Source organism: Rutidosis leptorrhynchoides, chromosome 10 (assembly GCF_046630445.1).
Source record: "Rutidosis leptorrhynchoides isolate AG116_Rl617_1_P2 chromosome 10, CSIRO_AGI_Rlap_v1, whole genome shotgun sequence".
Lineage (NCBI taxonomy): Eukaryota > Viridiplantae > Streptophyta > Magnoliopsida > Asterales > Asteraceae > Rutidosis > Rutidosis leptorrhynchoides.
Genome location: NC_092342.1, coordinates 47,814,081 through 47,835,746, shown reverse-complemented (window position 1 = coordinate 47,835,746; position 21,666 = coordinate 47,814,081). Strand labels below are relative to the sequence as shown.

The 21,666-nt window shown below is 32.6% G+C and overlaps 1 protein-coding gene across 1 annotated transcript; it reads right to left on the bottom strand.

Annotated features, from left to right (window-relative positions):
• Positions 1–6,009: 6,009 nt before the first annotated feature.
• On the bottom strand, positions 6,010–6,930 carry LOC139871602 (flavonol 4'-sulfotransferase-like). The gene has a single exon (XM_071859314.1). The coding sequence runs from the start codon at positions 6,928–6,930 to the stop codon at positions 6,010–6,012; it is 921 nt and encodes a 306-aa protein (XP_071715415.1).
• Between the last annotated feature and the right edge of the window lie 14,736 nt (positions 6,931–21,666).

The window sequence follows — 21,666 nt, the reverse complement described above, 5'->3', positions numbered from 1 at the left end:
CCCGGAATGAACATGAACTGATAGCAAGGATCACGGGTTTTGGTAGCGATTCGTACAACTGCATATCAAAGTTCAGTGCTACGTCATTCCAGATAGTTAGCTGCGTGATGATTGTTGGACATTAAAGACTTCATTATTTCAGGTGCATCTGCGTCCCTCGGGACCCATACGCGGCCTTGCACACAACAACCATGATAGCGGATATCGTTTGCTCGAGAGTCTCACTTAGCCCGCTCTTCATACCATAAATTAGCACTACTACAGTCCCATAAATCTTCGTTAAATGAAGAGACACCTACATGATAAAAACATTCGAAAGCAATCAAAGAAAAGCTTGTAATTGAGTAAAAATAGAAAAATTGAAAAATTTAAAAGCTGATGGTATAATCAGTCTATGAAGTACACCATCAGAATTAAAGAGACCGGAATCATGAGAAGTAGGGGATCTGCATATTCGATCAGCGTCACTCGGCACTCGGCAGCTGTACTAACGTTTGGGAGGTGAGAGCTGCAATTTCGTAACAACCACATGTTACAAACCCATAAGAAACATGTTAATAAGTAAAAAGCAGAGTTAAATAACATAAACTTTCAAGAACTATGTTTACTATTCGGGGTCGACTCATTAACAGAATTAGACGAAATACCAACTTCAGCACCATCAGAATCTGTTGTAACTTCATGATGTTTGAGAAAACAATAGCCAAAGACAAATCATTCGAAGATGAGGTTAACAGACGATTACGATCCTGCAGCCTATTTGTCACTGCTATTTGTCTAGTGGATAAAACAAACATGTTTGCAAGAAAACTATCAACATTAGCAGCATATTTTTGAGTGTTATCACCAGCAACATTAGTTCGCTGGCACTTTTTAGGCGGCATTCTAAATATATCAAACATCACAAAGACAATTATATGTAGACAATTCGAACAAAATGTAAGTAACATACTTTGCTGACCACTGGCCAACGGAAACAACACGTATCACAAAATGCACTAACAAATATAATTAGTTCATAGAGGATTCTGTAAACCTAAAGTTAAGAAAAGAGTAAAAACAATAAGAAAATGATGTACCATAAAATCAAATACAACATGTGTTGGCACAAAAACAATAGAACAGATTTAACAATAGCTGTGACGACCCGAAAAATTTCGACTAATTTTAAATCAAACTCTCGATACGATATTATATTTTGACACGATAAACAAAGTCTGTTAGGTTGAGTCTCAAAATTTTGGAACTGTTTGCATACATTCATGTAACTTCGACCATTCCCGGCGATTCACGAACCACTATTTGTACATAGATATGTATATATTTAAATAAATATATATATAATTTGAAATATAATTTATGATGTAAATTTTAGAAATTAATTATGTAAAATAAAATATAATAATTATTATTTGAAACATATCTATATATATAAATAAAGTACATTGAATAAGTATATATAGTTTCAAAAAATTTTTTTGTAATCGTCAGTAGCACTCAATTATCTTTCGATGGATATTGAACAAGTTAAATATGAATTTATATGATTTTAGAATAAACGGTGATCCGAAAATGAGTTATATAACTTATAGGCTTATTAAATATATATTTAGGAGTTATTTGTTAAGTTTTACACTTAGCATATTTTACTTGGGGTTGGGAGCTAATAATTAATTTAATTCTTATTTAATAATTGTAAATAGTTAACGATCAAATTTTATACCATAATGACCAAAATAAATAAATGGACATAATATAAAAATTTGAGATTTTTAGGAACACTTTATTATATTAATGTTTAGCAATGGACCACGATACCCATTCCGGGTAAAAGTGTCGGTAGATTTAAAAGGCATCTAATTGTTAAACTGTGTTTCATGTGATTATTATTATTATTATTATTATTATTATTATTATTATTATTATTATTATTTAATATTATAATTATTATTATATTATATAGATAATTCTATATATATATCATTACATATGGAACATAAAAACCAAACCATCAATCACTTGATCCCCGCCATCCCACCACCGGTCAACTGTATTCCACCGTACACCACCATGAATCACCCTACAAACCGTCACCAACCTCCGCCACCTTAAAACATACGGCCACCACAACCATCTACACCCGGCCACTACCGTGACTCTCCACCACCTATGATTGCCTATCACCACCACCTTAACCCACCACCATAAAATTTACTCCATCTCTTACCTCTCTCTTATCTTCTCTCTCAACCGTAAAATCTACAACAACCCGTAAACAACCACCATAAATATCGTTTCTGTTTGTGAACCTGCAAGTTACTACGCTGCTACTGCTCCTGTTTGAACTGTCGATATTCGAAGGCTACTGCTGCACCATCGTTAATGTTTTTTTTATTTGTGTTCAACTACTACTCAACGACTGTTGCAACAACAGTTTACCACTGCTGTAAATGATGAAGAGGGTAAACAGTGAAGAACGTAACATGATGATGAAGGTGAAGATTACGCGTTCCTCGTGAGATTTTTTTTATATAACTGCAACCACTTTCGAGGATTGCTGCAAAACGACACCCTGGTTTCTTCGTACGTCACTGTTTATTGCTGCTGTACGAACGATGATGATAATGATTAATAACGATGACGATTGATGGTGATAATAAAAGAGAAGAATGATATGATAATGATAATACAAAGGACGATGATGATGTTGATTGATGGTGATAATAAAAAAGAAGAATGATATGATAATGATAATACAAAGGACGATGATGATGTTGATCATGGGTATGATGATGTCGACTGTGATGATAATAACGATTGTTGATGATGATTTAGGTGAAGGCAAAAATAAGGGTTATATATAAACGGGTGTGATTTATTTCAGAAAAACATTAATCGTCGAGTGGTTTGGGTGGTGTCGGGTATGCGCAAGGTCCCTGGTTCGATTCTGGCCTGCAGAAATATTTCTTTTTATTTACACATTAACTGTTAATGGACTAGGGCCACTAGCATTTAATTGGGCTTCCAAATTCTAACCGGGCTCTTGATAAACTGGGTTTACTAAATGGGTTTCATGTATTTAAGATGTTAGGCCATAAGGTACTACTTTTATTTTTATTGTTATTATTATTATGTATTATGTATTATTATTAAGTATTAGTATTATTAATACTTTTATTATAATAATTATTTATAAGATTATTATTATTATTATTATTAATTAATTAATATCATTATTATTATCATTAATAGAATTATTAACATTATTATCTTTATTAGTAATATTAAGTATTTTCTTTATTATTATTTTTACCATTACTAATATTATTATAGTATTATTATAATTACTATTTTTTTTAAACAAACAAATGATATATTTAATACATATAACATAACAAAATTGATATTTTTGTATACAAAATAAATATATGAAACATATAGATATTATTAATATAAAATAATATAACTAATAAATTTATATATATATTTGTTCGATTACAATTATGTGTGTTAATATATATATACATGATATACGTTCGTGAATCCGAGGCCAACCCTACATTGTTCAGTATCGTCGTATGCATATTTTTACTACAAAATATCGTATTATGAGTTTCATTTGCTCCCTTTTTAATTGCTTTTGCAATATATATATATTTTGGGCTGAGAATACATGCAATATTTTATAAATGCTTTACGAAATAGAGACAAGTGATTAAAAATGATATTCTGTGGATTGATGTGTTAGGTAATTTAGTTATATGTTATAAGAGCATATAAGCGCGAATCCTAAAGATAGATCTATCGGGCTTAACACCCCCATCCTGTAGGCTGCACTAGACATAAGAGCTAGTGGGCGGATGTTTAGTACTTCGAGGATTATTTATACATTTGCGAGTGTACATATCCATCTTTGCGAAGATGACTTATTATATTATTGTTAAGGTTGGTTACTGAGGCATCAACATAAGCAGAACGGTTTTATACACTTGCGAGTGTACATATATTTATAAACGGAAATCTTGTGGTCGATTAAAATATTGAAATGATTGTTATGATAAACCTATGAACTCACCAACCTTTTGGTTGACACTTTTAAGCATGTTTATTCTCAGGTATGAAAGAAATATTCCGCTGTGCATTTGCTCATTTTAAAGATATTACCTGAAGTCATTCATGGCATATTAAGGTCAGTACCTCGCAATGGGACCAGATGTTGATGACTTCGTCCAGGTGGATTAGGACGGGTTGTTAAAATAGCAAATTAAACAAAGGCACATTATAGTTGAAACAAAAACAATACTATTCGAAACATAAAAAATAAAAACCAATACAAAAAAAAAGATAAACGAAATAGCTACCTCAAAAATTGATATAAAGAACTTCAAGAGATTGTCTGAAATAGAAATATATGTATGAAGAAGAAAAAAGGACATTAATGTTGGTATCATGAAGACTAAGTGGCATTTAGAAATAGTAACAACACACGATTGGTAGGCGGTAGGTACGAATTTGAAGAGGAAACCTTCGGAGACGTCCGTTAGGTAGGTGCTAGGTACGAATTTGAATAGGATGTTGAGGATGGACCAAGATGACCAAAATACCCTCCAAAATATCGTGAAAGGACAATTCACTCCAAATGAACGGTAACATACAAGGGGCAGTAGTAACTATGTGGATTAGTATATTAGATAATAATTAGTTAAAAACCTTAAAAGGGAAGATATTGACAGCATACCAATTTGTAGCAACAAAAAAAGGGAAAATCTACTATTATAACCTACAACAACAAAGAGATATGTAAACTGACAGTAATCGGAAAACGGTGAACATAATTGAAAACATGGTGATAACTAACTGGGCCAAAAAACCATACAATAAGTACTGGGTCGATATTTACAACAACTATTCTAAAACGGTCGATACCATGATTATTTTGCACATTCGATCAAAAAGTACATAACCCTCATTAATGCTATAATTTGTTGTTACATAAGTCTTGTTTAAAGATAAACAAACCATAAAAATCATGTTTTTGAAAATCTGGCTTATGTATAAAGACATTATGCACTATGAATGTAATCATCTTCAATTTCTACTTTTCTCTTAAAAAGAACAACAGGGGTCAAGTGTGAGAATTTGTTTACACGTATTACCATAACTAATTTGACATGATTTCTAACTTTTCTAGTAAGCAAAAGTAACCATTTTAAGCACTCACAATTTAACGCTCTCCCACATAAATTCTCAAGAAGGTTTCTACAACAGCTTATGAACAAAGTTTTTTTTTTCTATCAACAGAGTTTCACATTATCAAACATAGAAACAAATGCTCTAAACAATTATTAATGATTTCATTATTATGTAATCAAAATTGGTGACAGAGAAAACTGCGATCGCACTACGGTTGATCGTGGTGGCGACCGTGCAACTTGTTTTCACAAAACTGCGTTGCAATTCAGTCTGGGCTTCTACGACTGGGTATGCGGTCGACGATACTTTGACCGTGTATTTTGCTGACCTTTATTTTCATTCTTTAAGTTTTGTTTGACTTGGTCATTTGCAAGATCAAGTATGGATTAGTGACCTTGTGTGTTTTATGTTAAGATGTCGATCATCACTAATGCATACATATGTGTCATCATCAAAACATATTCTTTTGTTAAGCATCATACTTAACTTTGTCGGTTAGTCCATTAACCAACGTTCAACCAACAATTTCATCTGATCTTTCAAAAAAAAAAAAAAAAAAAAAAAAAACATTCTTCGTAAATTAATTACAAACAGAGGAACATGTAATAAATTGAATACAAAGTGAAGTCATTTGATCAATAAAATTACTGTATAAGATAGAGGACGACATTAATATTACTTCAAGATACATGGAGATCTACTATTCGGACAGATACATTGACCTTATTTATTTATAACTAACTGTAAACACTCAAAAAGACGGTATAAAACACTTAATTAATCAACCGAATAATGACATAACTAACAGGTTGTTAATCATTTCAGAACCAAATTAGTGCCTTTCAGTTTCTCATCTACCAAATTATCAATCTTTTCTTTCATTTCATCTGTGAAATAGTTCTTCCAGTCTCCATCTTTGGCCTTCCTGAAAAATATTTGTTTTTCAATTAAATTATTATGAAGTCCGTTTTTATTAACATCTAAGTTGCTTAGATTCTCAAAACTACACAATTTGATAATGTTTTCAACAACACCATCTTTCACTTCGCCGTCCGAAAAAGGGCTACCAAGAAACTCTGCAAGCTTTATTAGATTACTCGTAGGGTCCCGTTTCAAGTCCTCGTATTTCAAGAAAAGTATTTTCCCCGGCCTTTCGAGGCTCGCGTTCCAATATCCCAATATATGCTCCCAATACGGTCCATATCCTGAAATGCCTTGACAAAAGTCATCAAATGCTTCCTCAAATGATGAATCATCCATGGGTAACTTGTGTATTCCTCTAAGGAAATGGAATTGAGAAACTATGACATCTTTTACGTTTCGATATATGTAAACTATCTTGCAGTTTGAAGATATGGTTGATTCGGGCAAAGATTGGTAAGGGAGGTGTGTGGATATTAGTGGGGATTTATTGCGATTTTCTTCGATTAGGTCAAGATCGGTTTCTAGAAAAGGCATGCAGTCATGAGGAAAGGTTGTGAGCAAAGGATTGGCGGATTTATCGAACTTTTGTCGTGTTACGATGGCGAAAGATAAAGCTTTTAACCAAGTTGTGCCAGTTTTTGGATAACTGCACACTAGTATGTCACTTGGTTGAGCCTTTAAGTTTTGTTGAGCTAAGATTGCTCCTAAATGGAATCTTTGCAATGTCCAAAAGTTTTGATATTTGTACCAAGTTGAGTTGCCTTTTAACCAGGTGCAACTATGTTTAGGAAGTGTGTTAAACATCTCTTCCATGTTGAAGAATGGAAGGAGAAAGTGAGAAATTAATAAGAATTTATGTTTGTATATGTTTTGTATTGTTAGAATGTGAATCGGGTTATGTATTTATATTTGAATTCTACCACTAAAGTCTTGACTTAAGTGGTATGAGGTGGTGGTCCAATTTAAGATACTATCAATCCATGTTCGATTTCTCACTTCAAATGAGAATTTCCAATCTTTGATATTACTGATAACATCAATGCCAACATCAAATTATTTACATGATTTATTCTATGTGTCCATATTTATATCATCTTCAGTTACATCACTATAATAGCATCTCATTTCAAAGGCTCCCTCTTATAGCATAAATCATAAGCTCAACAATTAATTTAGTCTTGTAACACACTTGAAAGAAATTATTAACCGAAGACCATTAGGACTGAATTTACTGCAAGCTTCTAAGATCAAGTTTAAACAATCAACTAATAACTAACTAAATTTGAGAATCGATATCTCATTCATCTTTATTTCGTTTTGGATACATCTTAGTTCGTTATAAAGCCTTCATTAAAGACTACAAAGTTCATTAAATGGTTCTTAGCATATGTCATGTCAGTGTATCATATATAATTTTTTTTTTATTAACTACGATTAGAAATCACTATATTATCATATATAAAATGGTGTTAAAAATTAGCTGAAACACATTTATAATCAATTTTCCCACAACAATCAACATTTTGAATCTTACTATAATAAATAAATAAATGACAATACATTAAACACATAATGCACAATTCTGATAGGATTAATAATAACATAGGCGGTGGAAATTAAGGGTGTGCTTTAAATAGTTTAAACTTCGATTTGGTATTTTGGTTTCACCCCCAAATATTAATGGTTTCCGATTTGGAGTTGGTTTGTAAAATAAGCATTTGATTTCAAACCGAAAAGTCGAAATATGCTATTATTTATGGTGTAAAAGTCACTTCGGCAATCTTGACATGGAAATTGAGAAAGCGAAAAAAGTTGCCTTGGAATTGGAATCTAAGGCGGAGTCAGGTAGTCTGGCAATCGGTGAACATGAGATTTGGTTGGATTCTAGAAAAACTTGGATCGAAAAAGAAAAGTCGAAAACAAATATGTTGAAACAAAAGGCTAGGGTGCGTTGGGCTATAGACGGGGATGAAAATTCGAAATATTTTCATAATGCAATGAAGAGAAAATACAACCGGAATAACATCAGGGGAATAAACGTGGATGGGGCATGGTGTGAGTCTCCGGATGAAATTAAAGTAGCTACACTCGTTCATTTTAAAAAGATTTTTTCGGAACCAGATTGCAATCGGCCAAGCATTTCTGACTTGACCTACCCTTCGGTTAACACTGAACAGGCCGCTACTTTGGAAGAGGAATTCACTGAAAAAGAGATATGGGAAGCGGTATCTAGCTGCGGTAGTTCAAAGGCACCGGGCCCCGATGGTTTTAACTTGGGTTTTTACAAGAGATTTTGGTATATAATCAAAGATGATCTTATATGTGCTATCAAATGGTTCTGGGATAAGGGAGAGTTTTCACATGGGTGTAACGCATCTTTTGTTTCGTTGATCCCAAAGAAGTCGAACCCGCTTTGTTTTAGTGATTATCGCCCAATTAGTCTCATTGGGAGTTACTACAAAATTATCGCTAAGATACTCTCAAATCGTCTTCGGAAAGTGATCCCTAACCTAATTGGATCGGAGCAAAGTGCTTTTCTGAGTGGTAGATACATCCTTGATGGAGTGTTGGTTGCAAACGAGACGGTGGATTTTCTCAAAAGGAATAAAAGGCACGGGCTCATTTTTAAGGTCGATTTCGAAAAAGCATTTGATTCTCTAAATTGGTCCTTTCTCTTTGAAGTTATGGAATGTATGGGATTTGGTGCTCGATGGAGATCTTGGATTAAATCTTGTCTTTGCTCGGCTTCAATATCTATATTGATCAATGGATCGCCCACTAGCGAATTCCATCTAGAGAGGGGTTAGGCAAGGCGACCCGTTATCACCTTTTCTCTTTATTATTGCAGCGGAAGGTTTAAATATCCTATCTAAGGTGGCGGTTAGTAAAGGCCTTTATAAAGGAGTGGAGGTAGGTGATGATAAGGTGGTGATCTCGCACCTTCAATATGCCGACGATACCATCTTCTTCGGGGAATGGAGTCGAAGAAATGCACGTAACCTCATGTACCTTTTAGAGTGTTTTGAAAAGGCATCCGGCTAGAAGGTAAACTACAACAAAAGTCATCTTTACGGTATCGGTGTGAATTGCTCGGAGGTAGAAAACTTGGCTTCTTGGTGCAATTGTCAAGCTGGGTCTCTTCCGTTTGTATACCTCGGGCTCCCGGTTGGATCCAAAATGAAGACATTGGAAAGTTGGAATCCGGTTATCGAGAAGTTCAATAAACGCTTAGCGGATCGGTGGTCGACTTACACTTGTTAAATCGGTTCTCTCTAGCTTGCCTCTTTACTACTTCTCGCTTTTTCGTTCCCCGCCTTGCGTGTTAAAAAAACTAGAGTGTGTGCGACGTTCATTTTTTTGGGGCGGGTCGGGCTCTAATAAAAAAATGTCTTGGGTGAAATGGGAAAAACTCCTTCTTCCTCACGAAGAAGGAGGCTTAAATATTAAATCTCTTTTTTGTAAAAATTTGGCTCTTCTTTACAAGTGGTGGTGGAGGTTCATATCCGAATCCAACACTTTGTGGGTTAATGTAATTCGAAGTGTCTATGGTCATTATGGTGGGCTATCGGTTGGTGAAGGTTCATCCCGGATCCTAACCGGTGGCATTTGGACTAACATTCATGATGCAGGTTTTAAAACAGACGAACTCGGCATTCCATTCTCTAAGTCGTTCAAGAAAATTTTAGGTGACGGTAACGCCACGTGGTTCTGGACAGAAATTTGGACGGGTGACATGTCGCTGAAGGACAGATTCAAAAGACTATTTCGCCTCGAAGCTTCTCCAAATGCTACTATATCTGATTGATTGCAGGTTCAAAATGGGGCTACGAAGGGTAATTGGGCCTGGGTTCACGATCCAATGTGCCGTACACATGGTGAACTGATCGAACTCAACAATCTCATTGGTAGCGTGTCTTTTTCCTTTGGTTCTAAAGATAGGTGGGGTTGGAATTTAGACTCAAGTAACCGTTTTACCGTCAAAAAACTTAGTAACTTAATTGATCACAAGTTTCTTACGGTCGAGCGTTCCGGTTTGGCTACATTCAAAAACCACCTTGTTCCAAAAAAAATCGAACTTTTTATTTGGCGAGCTAGACTTGGGAGGATTCCGGTAAGGGTAGAACTAGACAAGCGTGGCATCGATCTTGACAACGTTCGATGTCCCATTTGTGATGGGGATATCGAATCCGTGAAGCATACTTTGAGGACATGCAGTTTCGCTAATGATCTATGGACTCGGATTTTTTCATGGTGGAAACTTGACTCATCTCCCTTGAGTTTAGATGACTTATTCACCGGTAATAATTCGAATTTCAATTCGGATTTAAGGATTCATATTTGGCAAGCGGTATGTTGGATAGTTTTCTATTGGATTTGGAAATATAGAAATCAAAAGGTCTTCAACAACAAGTGTGTCAGTATTCCAAATGTCTTCAATGAGATTCAAGTAATATCTTATGATTGGATTTTGAGAAGATGCAAGAATGCTAATTTTGAGTGGTTAAATTGGATTTCTAACCCAAGGGATTGTGGCTAGCGTGTTGCTCACTCCGCAACGTGAGGGATGCTTCCCTTGTTTCTTCTTTATGTGTATGTCTTTGTAACCAACATAGAGTTTGTGTTCGGGATCATGTAATTATGTAATTGTGGTGTTTTAATGAAAGTTTGCTTTTCAAAAAAATAAATATATATATATATATATATATATATATATATATATATATATATATATATATATATATATATATATATATATATATATATATATATATATATATAATATTTGATTTAATTTATCTATATTTATATGTTGTAAAAGTCACAACCGCGTACCATATTTTTGCATATATTCTTCTCAATTCAACTTATCCAAGGTAAAATCATCTCCAACTTTACCAACGTTACATATATTGTGAATTTTATGTATGATTTTTTTCTATGATTTGTTCTTGTTTAAGTTAGATGTTTTCGTTGCAACACAACATTTGACTTTGTTTATCAATTATTATGACTTTCTTATACTTCATAATTAAGATTAAGATTAAGATGTATGTCAATTTAGCAGAAACACTACACATATTTCATCTATAAAGTTTTAATTTAGTTTAACCAAAACCGATTCATGTAAGTCGATTTCTTATTTGGTTGAATTGGTTTAGTTTTATCCAATCTGATTCAGTTAATTGGTTTCTAAAAATATTTTTCAAAATTGAATAAACCACATAAAACGTAAAACGACTAACACCCTTGATGGAAATACAGTTATTCTAAGACTAAGGATATCATTTAGAGTGATAATTAAGTGTGATAAACAGGTTGTGATTAATTGGGCAAATGGTTCAAAAAGGTAACATAAGTTATCAAATTTGACAATCAAGGTAACTCTCAAATCGTGTAAGCCCGAAAAGGATTTCAATTTAATTTTTGCGCAAGAAAAGGATTACGTGTTTAAAAATTTTAAAATTGAGGTAATATCAAAATCTAAAATCGCGAATTACTTCAAATTGAAACTTGGAACATATTCGTAGTGCTTCAATTAGCATTTGTTGTGAAGCAAGTTGATCCAAAATATCACGAAAAACAACGAACCAAGATGAACAAGTCATTTGAACAAGTCGACTTGTTCATCTCGATTTGTTGTATTTCGTGATGTTTTGGATCAACTTGCTTCACAACAAATGCTAATCGAAGCACTACGAATCTGTTCCAAGTCTCAATTTGAAGTAATTCGCGATTTTAGATTTTGATATTACCTCGAACTTAAAATTTTTACACACGCAATCCTTTTCTTGCTCAAAAATTAAATTGCAATCCTTTTCGAGCTTGTGCAAATTGGAGGTTACCTTGATTGTCAAATTGGGTAACTTATGTTACTTTTTCGGACCATTTGCCCTGATTAATTCTATGATTGTATGCGATTTTGTCAAGAGTAATGATTTTCATCACCACTTCTTTTTGTGTTTTGTGATGACTAATGAGCAAATTGTCATAAAAGAGAACATTAAAACTAAAATTTTCTGATTGAGAAATTACTGATTTCTCCTTCGTTCATAAGTTTCCGGATCTAAATTTGAAGCATAAAATGGTTTGCATTTGAAAAAAATAAAAAATAAAAAGGTAATATTCGTTCACATGTGCTTTCATATAGGCATCATCTCACCAACTCTGATGAAGTGTCGCCACGTAATCATCTTCACCGATGAGTGATCGCTGAAAAATTAGATTTTTGCTGAGAAAATTCGTCGCAAAATTATTTTGTGGGAAAAATGGATGATGTGGGACCGAAAAATTGGAAGACACGGCGCCACCTCATAATATTTGATGATGTTGCATCTATGTGAACACATATGAAACGAATATCACCTTTATTGAACTTTTTTTTTGAGTTAATTACAATGATGGTCCATGTGGTCTTGTTTAAATTACGTCGCTAGTCCCTAACTCTTAAAAAGTATGTGCTTCGTCCCTGTGGTTTTAAGTCCAAATGGCGGTGGTCCCTGTGGTCTTGGTTAAATTACGTCGCTAGTCCCTAACTCTTGAAATCTATATGCTTCGTCCCTGTGGTTTTAAGTCCAAACGGCGATGGTCCATGTGGTCTTGCAGGAAATGTGCTTTTTATTTCTTTTAATTTATCTTCGCAAAAATCGAAGACCTAGTAATCTAGTATTAGTAAATATGCCCTAGATACGGAGTAATAAAAAAGGGTTAACTGCATTATAATGTATCTAACTAAGGTCTGACTATCACAGTAGGTAGCGAACTACGTTTCAATTGTAATTGATGAACTTGTTATCCATTGTTGTATGTAATTTAATTTCTTACTTATACTGAAGTGTCATCTATATAAGGTGCCACGGCTCCAAAATACATACAATAGCAATTAATATAAAATATATCACACATAATGGAAGGCCGAATAGTTCAATAAACATTATGAAAGTTGGACCTTAGTTTGATGCATTGTGAAGCACCTAATAAGTAAGTCTAATACAAATGAAAAGAGATTTTTTTATCCAAATTTTTGTAGAACTAAAGACCTGAAGTACTAAAAAGCTCTTTCCATTCGAAACATGAATATTCTATCTGTTTACACTGAAGTGTGTTATACTTTTGTAGATTATTTGTTTGATTATGAATGTTATATTATGTGTATTACATGTGTCTTTGGGTTACTCTGTACCATCTGACCAACCTGACCATTAAGAAGCCTTTTACCAAGCCACTATCTTGTGTTCTACAAGATACAATTCAAGTTATCACATTAGTCACTATTAATAATCCCAAGCAGTTTCAATTGATGTAACAAGAGAATATTTTCTAATCCAGGGAGTATAATTTAACTTCGTTCTAATCCAAGGACCATCGCCATTTGAACTTAAAACCACAGGGACGAAACATATAATTTTTAAGAGTTAGGGACTAGTGACGTAATTTAATCAAGACCACAGGGACCACCTCCGTTTGGACTTAAAACCACAGGGACGAAGCATATAATTTTTAAGAGTTAGGGACAAGAGACGTAATTTAACCAAGATCACAGGAACCATCGATGTAATTAACTCTTTTTTTTTTCAAATCAGACTTTTTTTCACCAAATTCAAATTAGAACCTCTATGGATAAAAAGAAATCGATACATTTTTTATTTAGAAATTTTAACTTTTATATTATTTTGTTTACTACTTTTCCATCATATTGTGCTGTACAATATAAATCATGGTTAGAGGTCTACAAAAATAATAATTTACACAACACATTTTTCATTACGCAGTATTATTTTATATTATTATAAATATAAATATAAAATATAAAATATGAATGAATGTGAATGATGACAAATAAGATAAGATTAGAGGTTCAAAACAAAGATAAAGAAATAGAACGTACGTCACAACATTTACAAAGTTCATACGAGTATTAGTTAACTGGGTTTAAGGTACCAATAAATATATTCTTTATTTTTCGGACTAATGTAAGTTCATTTACTTAAAAAAATATTACTGTAGGCTATATATTTTAAGAGAATGTGTTAATATAAACTAATATAACTTGTTAACCTACAAGTTCATCACTTCAACAACTTCATGGAGAGTGCCGCCGTGCTCTCAAACGCCGCCAAGTTCGCTGGCCGTAGTCACCCCATTAACGACGAGTCCTCTCTCCTGGTCAAAGACAACCATCTCCACTTCATTTTCTTTTATCCCTCCCAACAACAAATTTAATCAGTTTTGTTTGTTAACTTATCGCATTTCTTGTAAGTATAAAATTGGGACGCACACAACAATTGTTGTGCGTGTTGATATGGTTGTAACTGTGTATTTTATCACAATTTATACTTACTTGTAACTTATTGATGATAATCTTATCGTTGTAAATAAAATAATACACAGTTTAAACGTCGTAATTCTTGTTGATTTAGCAGTTTATTTTATTTATTTATTTTTCTTTTTGAAAATCGATTTATGTATCTGTAATATGAACACGCACACGACACACATACATAAACATATTCTATCCAAATTTTGTTTGTTAATTTTTGACATAAACATATTCTATCCAAATTTTGTTTGTTAATTTTTGAAATTTGACAGCAAATTCGAAATCAATTACGTATTAATTTGAGTAATATTTGTGAGCTTGTATTCAAGGGATTTGAACATAAGCAGGTTAATGAAGATGAAGATGAAGATGATCGGTTTAACAGGTAGGAGCAGGTTACATTTTGTATACATTGATACATTTTTTGAAAATATGTGACATATATTCATATTTTATGGGGTATATAGCCTACGTTGAAACAAAACAATATATATATATATATATATATATATATATATATATATATATATATATATATATATATATATATATATATATATATATATATATATATATATATATATATATATATATATATATATAACTATTAAAGTAGCTTAAACCCTAATTAATTTTGTGTTTGTAAGATATCCTTAAGGTTATGGTGATAAAAACAAATTTAGTGGTTCGGTTTACGCTTTTGTATCTAAGTCGCTTTCTCATGTGATTTCAAGTTATTTTATTTTCTAAAAAAATCGCTTTCTCATGTGTAAAATTGAAATAATATATATATATATATATATATATATATATATATATATATATATATATATATATATATATAGAGGGGCATTTAAATGAGAACATTCTCATATTTAAGTTTGGTGAGAATACTTTTGGACCATTGATCTATTGAATTTATATATTAAGATTTAAAACTAAATTTAAATTAAATGAAACCTGGAAAGGGTGCCATGGTAATATCAACTACCCTCATATAAACTGGTTAAATATATACGGAGTAACTGTCAACCCATGTTTATCTTCCCTAATTTTTTGTTATTTCTTTTAATTAATGCTTCTATTGTATTATACTCTACTGTGAATACTCTATTGCATTTGTTACTGACTGCACCCGTCAATAACCGAAATACAACAAGACATGGGCTGAATCGCCACCTATAATTGATGTCTTGATGTTGATTAACGCTCTTATTAGCATCCAGTTGATTAACATTTTCGTATCCAGTTGATTAACGCTGTCGCATCCAGTTGATTAACATTTTCGCATCCCGTTGATTAACGTCGTCGCATCCCGTTGATTATTGTTGTTGCATATCCGTTTATTAGCATTGCCGTGTGTCCGTTGATTATCGTTTAGCATCCCAGTTCATTAACATTGTCACATCCCTTCGAGCAACGATTTTCGCATTAAATTGATTAACGTTGCTGCATCTATTTATCAAGATTGTTGTGTTCCCATTGTATTAACATTGTGTTCCCATAATGGTTATCTTTTAGCATCCATATTGATTAACATTATCGATTTAAATATAGTAGGTTATGTATGTATATGGATTTTAAAATCTAAAGTTTGTGTTGCTGATACAAATATAAATAAGTGTTGGAGAATTAAACATCGAACACTTGTACAATGCATCCTCGTTTTTGTTTCCATCAGTAGGTAGGCATGCGTAATCATTTGCATCCTTTATAAATGTTTCAGTTGATGCAAACTTAAGTTCTTAAAATAAGCAGGAGCTAGTAATTGATATTTAGTTATAGAGAACCAAATATTAGATCGAGAGATATTTCTTGTTTGATTCATATACCTGCCGAGAAGAGAGTTTGAAATGATGGTTTAAATTGTAAATTCGATTGGTAAAATTAATATGTATGCCTGTTCTCATTGTTATATATTTGTGAGAACATTCTCATGGGATCATTACTATATATATATATATATATATATATATATATATATATATATATATATATATATATATATATATATATATATAGGGTGAGGATCCAGAGAGAACCAGAGGTGGTAGAGAACTGAGAGAACCAACAGCTCGACCTTCAATCTGCGTGCAGCTCGACCTTCAATCTGCGTGCAGCTCGAGTCAATCTGCGTGCAGCTCGAGTCAAGCTGGGTGCAGATGGAGTCAAGCTGGGTGCAGATTGAGTCAATCCGCGTGCAGATTGAGTCAATCCGCGTGCAGATTGAGTCAATCTGCGTGCAGATTGAGCTTGTTTTTGGGTGCATGCACACTCTGTTCTTCGTAAGAAATTGAATCTCTCAAAATCAAACTTATGGCAAAAATTAAAAATGCAGATTTATTAGGTTTCATCTCGTGAATCTATGTGCAAAGTTTCAGATTCTAACACCTAGATCTGAGCTCGAATTTGTGAGTTCATCTACAAAATTCACCTAGTCAATCGAATGTGCAGATTCTTAAATCAATCGAATTAATGTTTGAAATTGATGTTACCTTGTTCCAATTGCAGCGACTAGAAGATTTTGTGAAGGATTCAAGGTCTGAAAACAACTGAATCATAAAAATCAAAGTTGCAGTTCATCTTCATCCATTCGTTCACTGTTCATCATGAAATTGAGGATTTCGATGATGATTTGGAGTATAATCCTTCAAGGAAGTTGATAATCGCAGCCTTAGGATCTTATTTCATCAATTTTAACTTTCAATTTTGTTGATTTTGATGTCTGATAAAATTGATAAAATTGGTATGTGAGGGTTCGCTGGGTTCTCTGCTATGCAGAGTTCTTCCAGGATCCTTTCACTATAAAGAGAGTCTCGATTAGCTAATAAATATTTCAAAACCCCCTTAATTACTATTAGATTAGAAAATTACGTTACAATACCCCTTAATCCAACGGTCCTTAATCATCCACTTAAAATATTAACTAATAAATCAATTTTACATACACTTCATCCCTAAAATACCCTTAATAATAAAAAACACGGAACACCTACATTACCTAATCCCTTCATCTTCTCATCTTTGTGATGATACCAAAACCGATCCTCCTCACCAAACCCTAACTAGATTTCGTTCCCTAAAACCGATCATCAATTCTTCGATGTAAGAACTTCCACACATACATCTGATGAATCCGATTTACTTTGCAATCTTCAATTAACCTAATCCCTTTTTTCTATCTTTTTATTTCTTTTAACCCTTCTTGATTTTCATTAATTTTTATTCCATGGTGTTAAAGGTCTCTGGGCATTCAGTTAATAGTTTAATTCAATCTTTTTTATGTGAATAAGTTGGTATAGCAAAAATTGGTTTGGTTTGCATGCTAACCAAACCTAATTATACAGATAAAGACTTGGAAGATATAAAGTTTGGAGTGGACAACCAGGTTGATTTTTATGCTGTCTCATTTGTGAAGGATGCTGAAGTGGTTCATAAGCTGAAAGATTATCTCATAAGTGAGGATTCTATCTGTTGCTCTGCTCAGATTAATTTGTTTATATCCTATTTTATTTGTTTATAGTTTACCAAGGTTTCACAAATCTCTTATGTAGGCTGCAATGCAGACATCCGCGTGATTGTAAAAATTGAGAGTGCAGACTCAATAGTTAGTCTTCCATCTATACTTGCAGCGTCTGACGGGGTTCGCTTCTATTAACTGCTATCCTTCTTTTTGTTTCACTGTTTTTTATCATTGTCTTTATCTTTATTGTTGTAACTAAGAGGATAATATGTTGGGAAATATTTAATGGTTGTTAGATGATGTTCAATTACTTGTCTGAAAATTCTTCATTAACATGGCTTTTGGGGTAAATTTGAAACTACACTAATTATTGAGCCATTCAAGTGCCACCTCGAAGACAAAAATAAGAAGCTTAGAAACATATGTGATGAATTTATCCCCATATGTATGGTACGAAGCGTTCACCATTTCAGGTGATGTTTTTTTCGACTTATGTTTGTATCGAAATAACATAGAACACTTTTACAGTTACATTATGTTACCCATTTAGACATTACAACCCATTTGGCATATTTGTTGGTAAAACAGCATGAAGTTGTTCAAACAAAAATTACATAAGCAAATTATGTTTAGAGATAGGTACGGTTGTAATACCCGTATTTTAATAAGGATTGTTAGTATTATGATTTATAATAAATAATTTAATCGATATCGATATCAACTAATAGTTGGCGTAAAAATAAAAATAAAATAGAATGACTTTATGATTAACAAATAATACTAAATAAATTGTTAACAATATTATTGAAGTCTGACAATTGAAATTCGGTGTAAAGTAAATACACTCATCATTAAATAATTAATAACTAATTCAATATTGCTCAACTATTATTATCTTATATTATCATGGAATCATGCATTACACCAAACTATTAAATTAATGCAACTGAATAGTTGTGATGTACCGAACACTAGACATACATATGATTTAATAACATAATTGTGGATCCAAATACATAATGTTTTCCACTATTATTATTATTATCTTAATATCCTAGTAGTACATTAAAAATACTCTGCAATATGGGTTGGATTCCTTTTACTTTTTAACAAATTTGATACCGAGACAACTACATATATTACTACCCATCCTATCATATTTCCTATTATAACTTAACACTCAAAGGAAATTAGTGAAGAAGGGCGACTGACCTTAGGGGGTTTCGGGTAACTTATGAATTCGCACGACTTTTCATGAACTAAATCGATTAATGGATTATTGGTTACCTAGCAGCTCAATCTAATTTAAGGTACGAATTCGTGTTCTCAAACTAATTAGATATCGTTTTTAAATTCCTACGACTCTTTCAGTGTTATTCGATCACAAATTTTTAAGTTGTTAATTATAAGTCTATAAACAGAGTTTCATGAATTATAACCCCATAAAATTATATGAATGATAGTTTTCATGTAACTAGGATATAAAATTATAACTTGATAAAATTAAAGCGTACAAATTTTGTGCTACTGTCAATGCTTGTAAATATTAATCTTAAACAAATGACAGCAATGGCGGAACTTAAAAATCAGTTTTAGGAGGGCGAAAGCTAAAACGATATTAAAAATAAGCATTAACATAGTGATATTACATACGAAGATGAAGAATATCATAAGTCGTCGACGATGGTTAAACCTTTACAATTTGAGTAGTTACTCTTCTACTAGAATGTAATTTAATAATAAGCTATATAAACTCAAAGTTTTTATTAAATACAAAAGATAGATAGTTGGATAGCTACTACGTACATACTGAGCATATATAATAAAAGTGATCAAACCGTAACCGACAACGACTCCTAAACCAACGTGAACTTTAACTTTGTAGACTCAAACTTATCTATTAATTTAAATATATGTAAACTGATCTAAATATTTAAATAACTAATTAACTAATAATAACACAAACTAATATTTATAGTCCATGTTTTCAGTTACGATAACGAAAATTTGAAGTCTTAAAAATATGTAAGTTACTAATGATTTAGAAAATTGAAATCTTAGTAATATATGGTGACATAACTATATCATTAATATAAATTCATGAAACTATTTAGATAGAATTAAACACTTAAGAATCAGATGGTAACACTAATTAAATAAAGGATATTACGTACTCCTTATTTGAATGCGTTTTGTACTCATACGTGCGTATTCATTAGATTTGGCTCGGTGATCGCATCCTTTGGTGGTATTTTGTTGTCCTTGGAATTTCGTCATTCATCATAAGGTACGGATATTCTAGGTGGTTTTAGGATCGCATTGGTAAATCTTTCCTCTAAAAATCTTGTCTCGAATTGTGTATAAAAAAATTATTGGTATGACATGCTTATTTGGAAATTCGTTACATTTATTAGTCTATATATTGTGTTATGTTTTCTCATTTGGATGTACTAACAAGGTTTCTAATTATGTTTGTTAATTGAGGAAATTATAATATTTTGGCCTTTGGAAATTGTGTCAAACCCGTGTCTCGAAACAGCCCCGAAAAATGTCGGAAATATTTTGGTAAAGAACACGTGTGAGTGTGGCGAGTGGTACGGTGATTCGTATCGAGTGTCCCTCATTCCATGTGGCTTTACATATCCCGTTAAGTCCCGTTTAAATATTTTAAGTATTTGGTCAAATGTAAAATATATAAGTCATTTCATTAATTTTTTAAAATATATTTTAAAGTCTATTAATCACATTAAAGGATATTTGAAAAATTATAATTAATAAATCGGTTAAACCATTTTCTTAAAATGTGCCTAAGAGTAACCTATTTATGGAGGTCCCATGAGCACGTTATTGTGATACCGGTAACGTGGCATCGACCGTAGCGGTGTATTTGTTATATCTATGGCGTCTCCTTTTTGATTGCCCGGTGGTGGTACGAGCTCATTGTTATTATATATATATAATTGTGATAGGAGGCGTATGGATCGATCCTAGAATTTTGTTTTGACGGTGGACGTTCATCGTAGTGTCATACGAAACGTCACCAATATGATTGATTAGTGGAGTAATTACCCTATGATTTCATTTTGGATACTTTGATATATATTTGTTTGACTCTTAGGGCATTATTTTAGGGAATTTGTACAACACTCTTAGTATGTGACTTTGATATTTTGACATATTCGTTATTAAGGATATATACATATTTGCACCTTGATTTAAAAATAAGTTACTTTGTAAATAAGTTTGTTTTGAAATTTGTCATGTATGTCATACTGTACTTTGTTCTTTGTTATATCTGTTCACTGGGCTTTGGCTCAGTCGTATTCTTTGTTTTCCTTCTTATACGACAGGTAATCAAGGGGGCGTTGGGAACGAGGGAAGAGTGTAGAGTGGAGTGAACTTAGCACCCTGCCTTAGAGATTTCCTTCAAGATTTAGTAGTTTATTTTGGTTTAGTAGTACTTTGAATAAGTTTGTAAACTTTGGTGTTTTAACTATGGTTTGAATTCGAATAAGAATAACGTTCATTTACCTTTTAAGTTACCTTTATTTATAAGTTTTGAAATTCGTAAGATTAGGGGTCTTTACAGAATGGTATCAGAGCTTAGGTTCCCTCTTGTAGAAACTTACGTCCTACGTTATGGCCTGTGAGATTTGGGTAGACTTTGGGTTAGGATTTTCTTTCCACATTAATAATATGTTTCCACTTCTCACATTCGCTTATTTTCTTCTTACTAATCGTAACCGTTATATCCTCATCTCGTTCATAG

What these genes read in the sequence shown, in the direction of transcription:
- LOC139871602 (XM_071859314.1), bottom strand. Translation starts at nt 6,930, where the DNA reads ATGGAAGAGATGTTTAACACACTTCCTAAACATAGTTGCACCTGGTTA.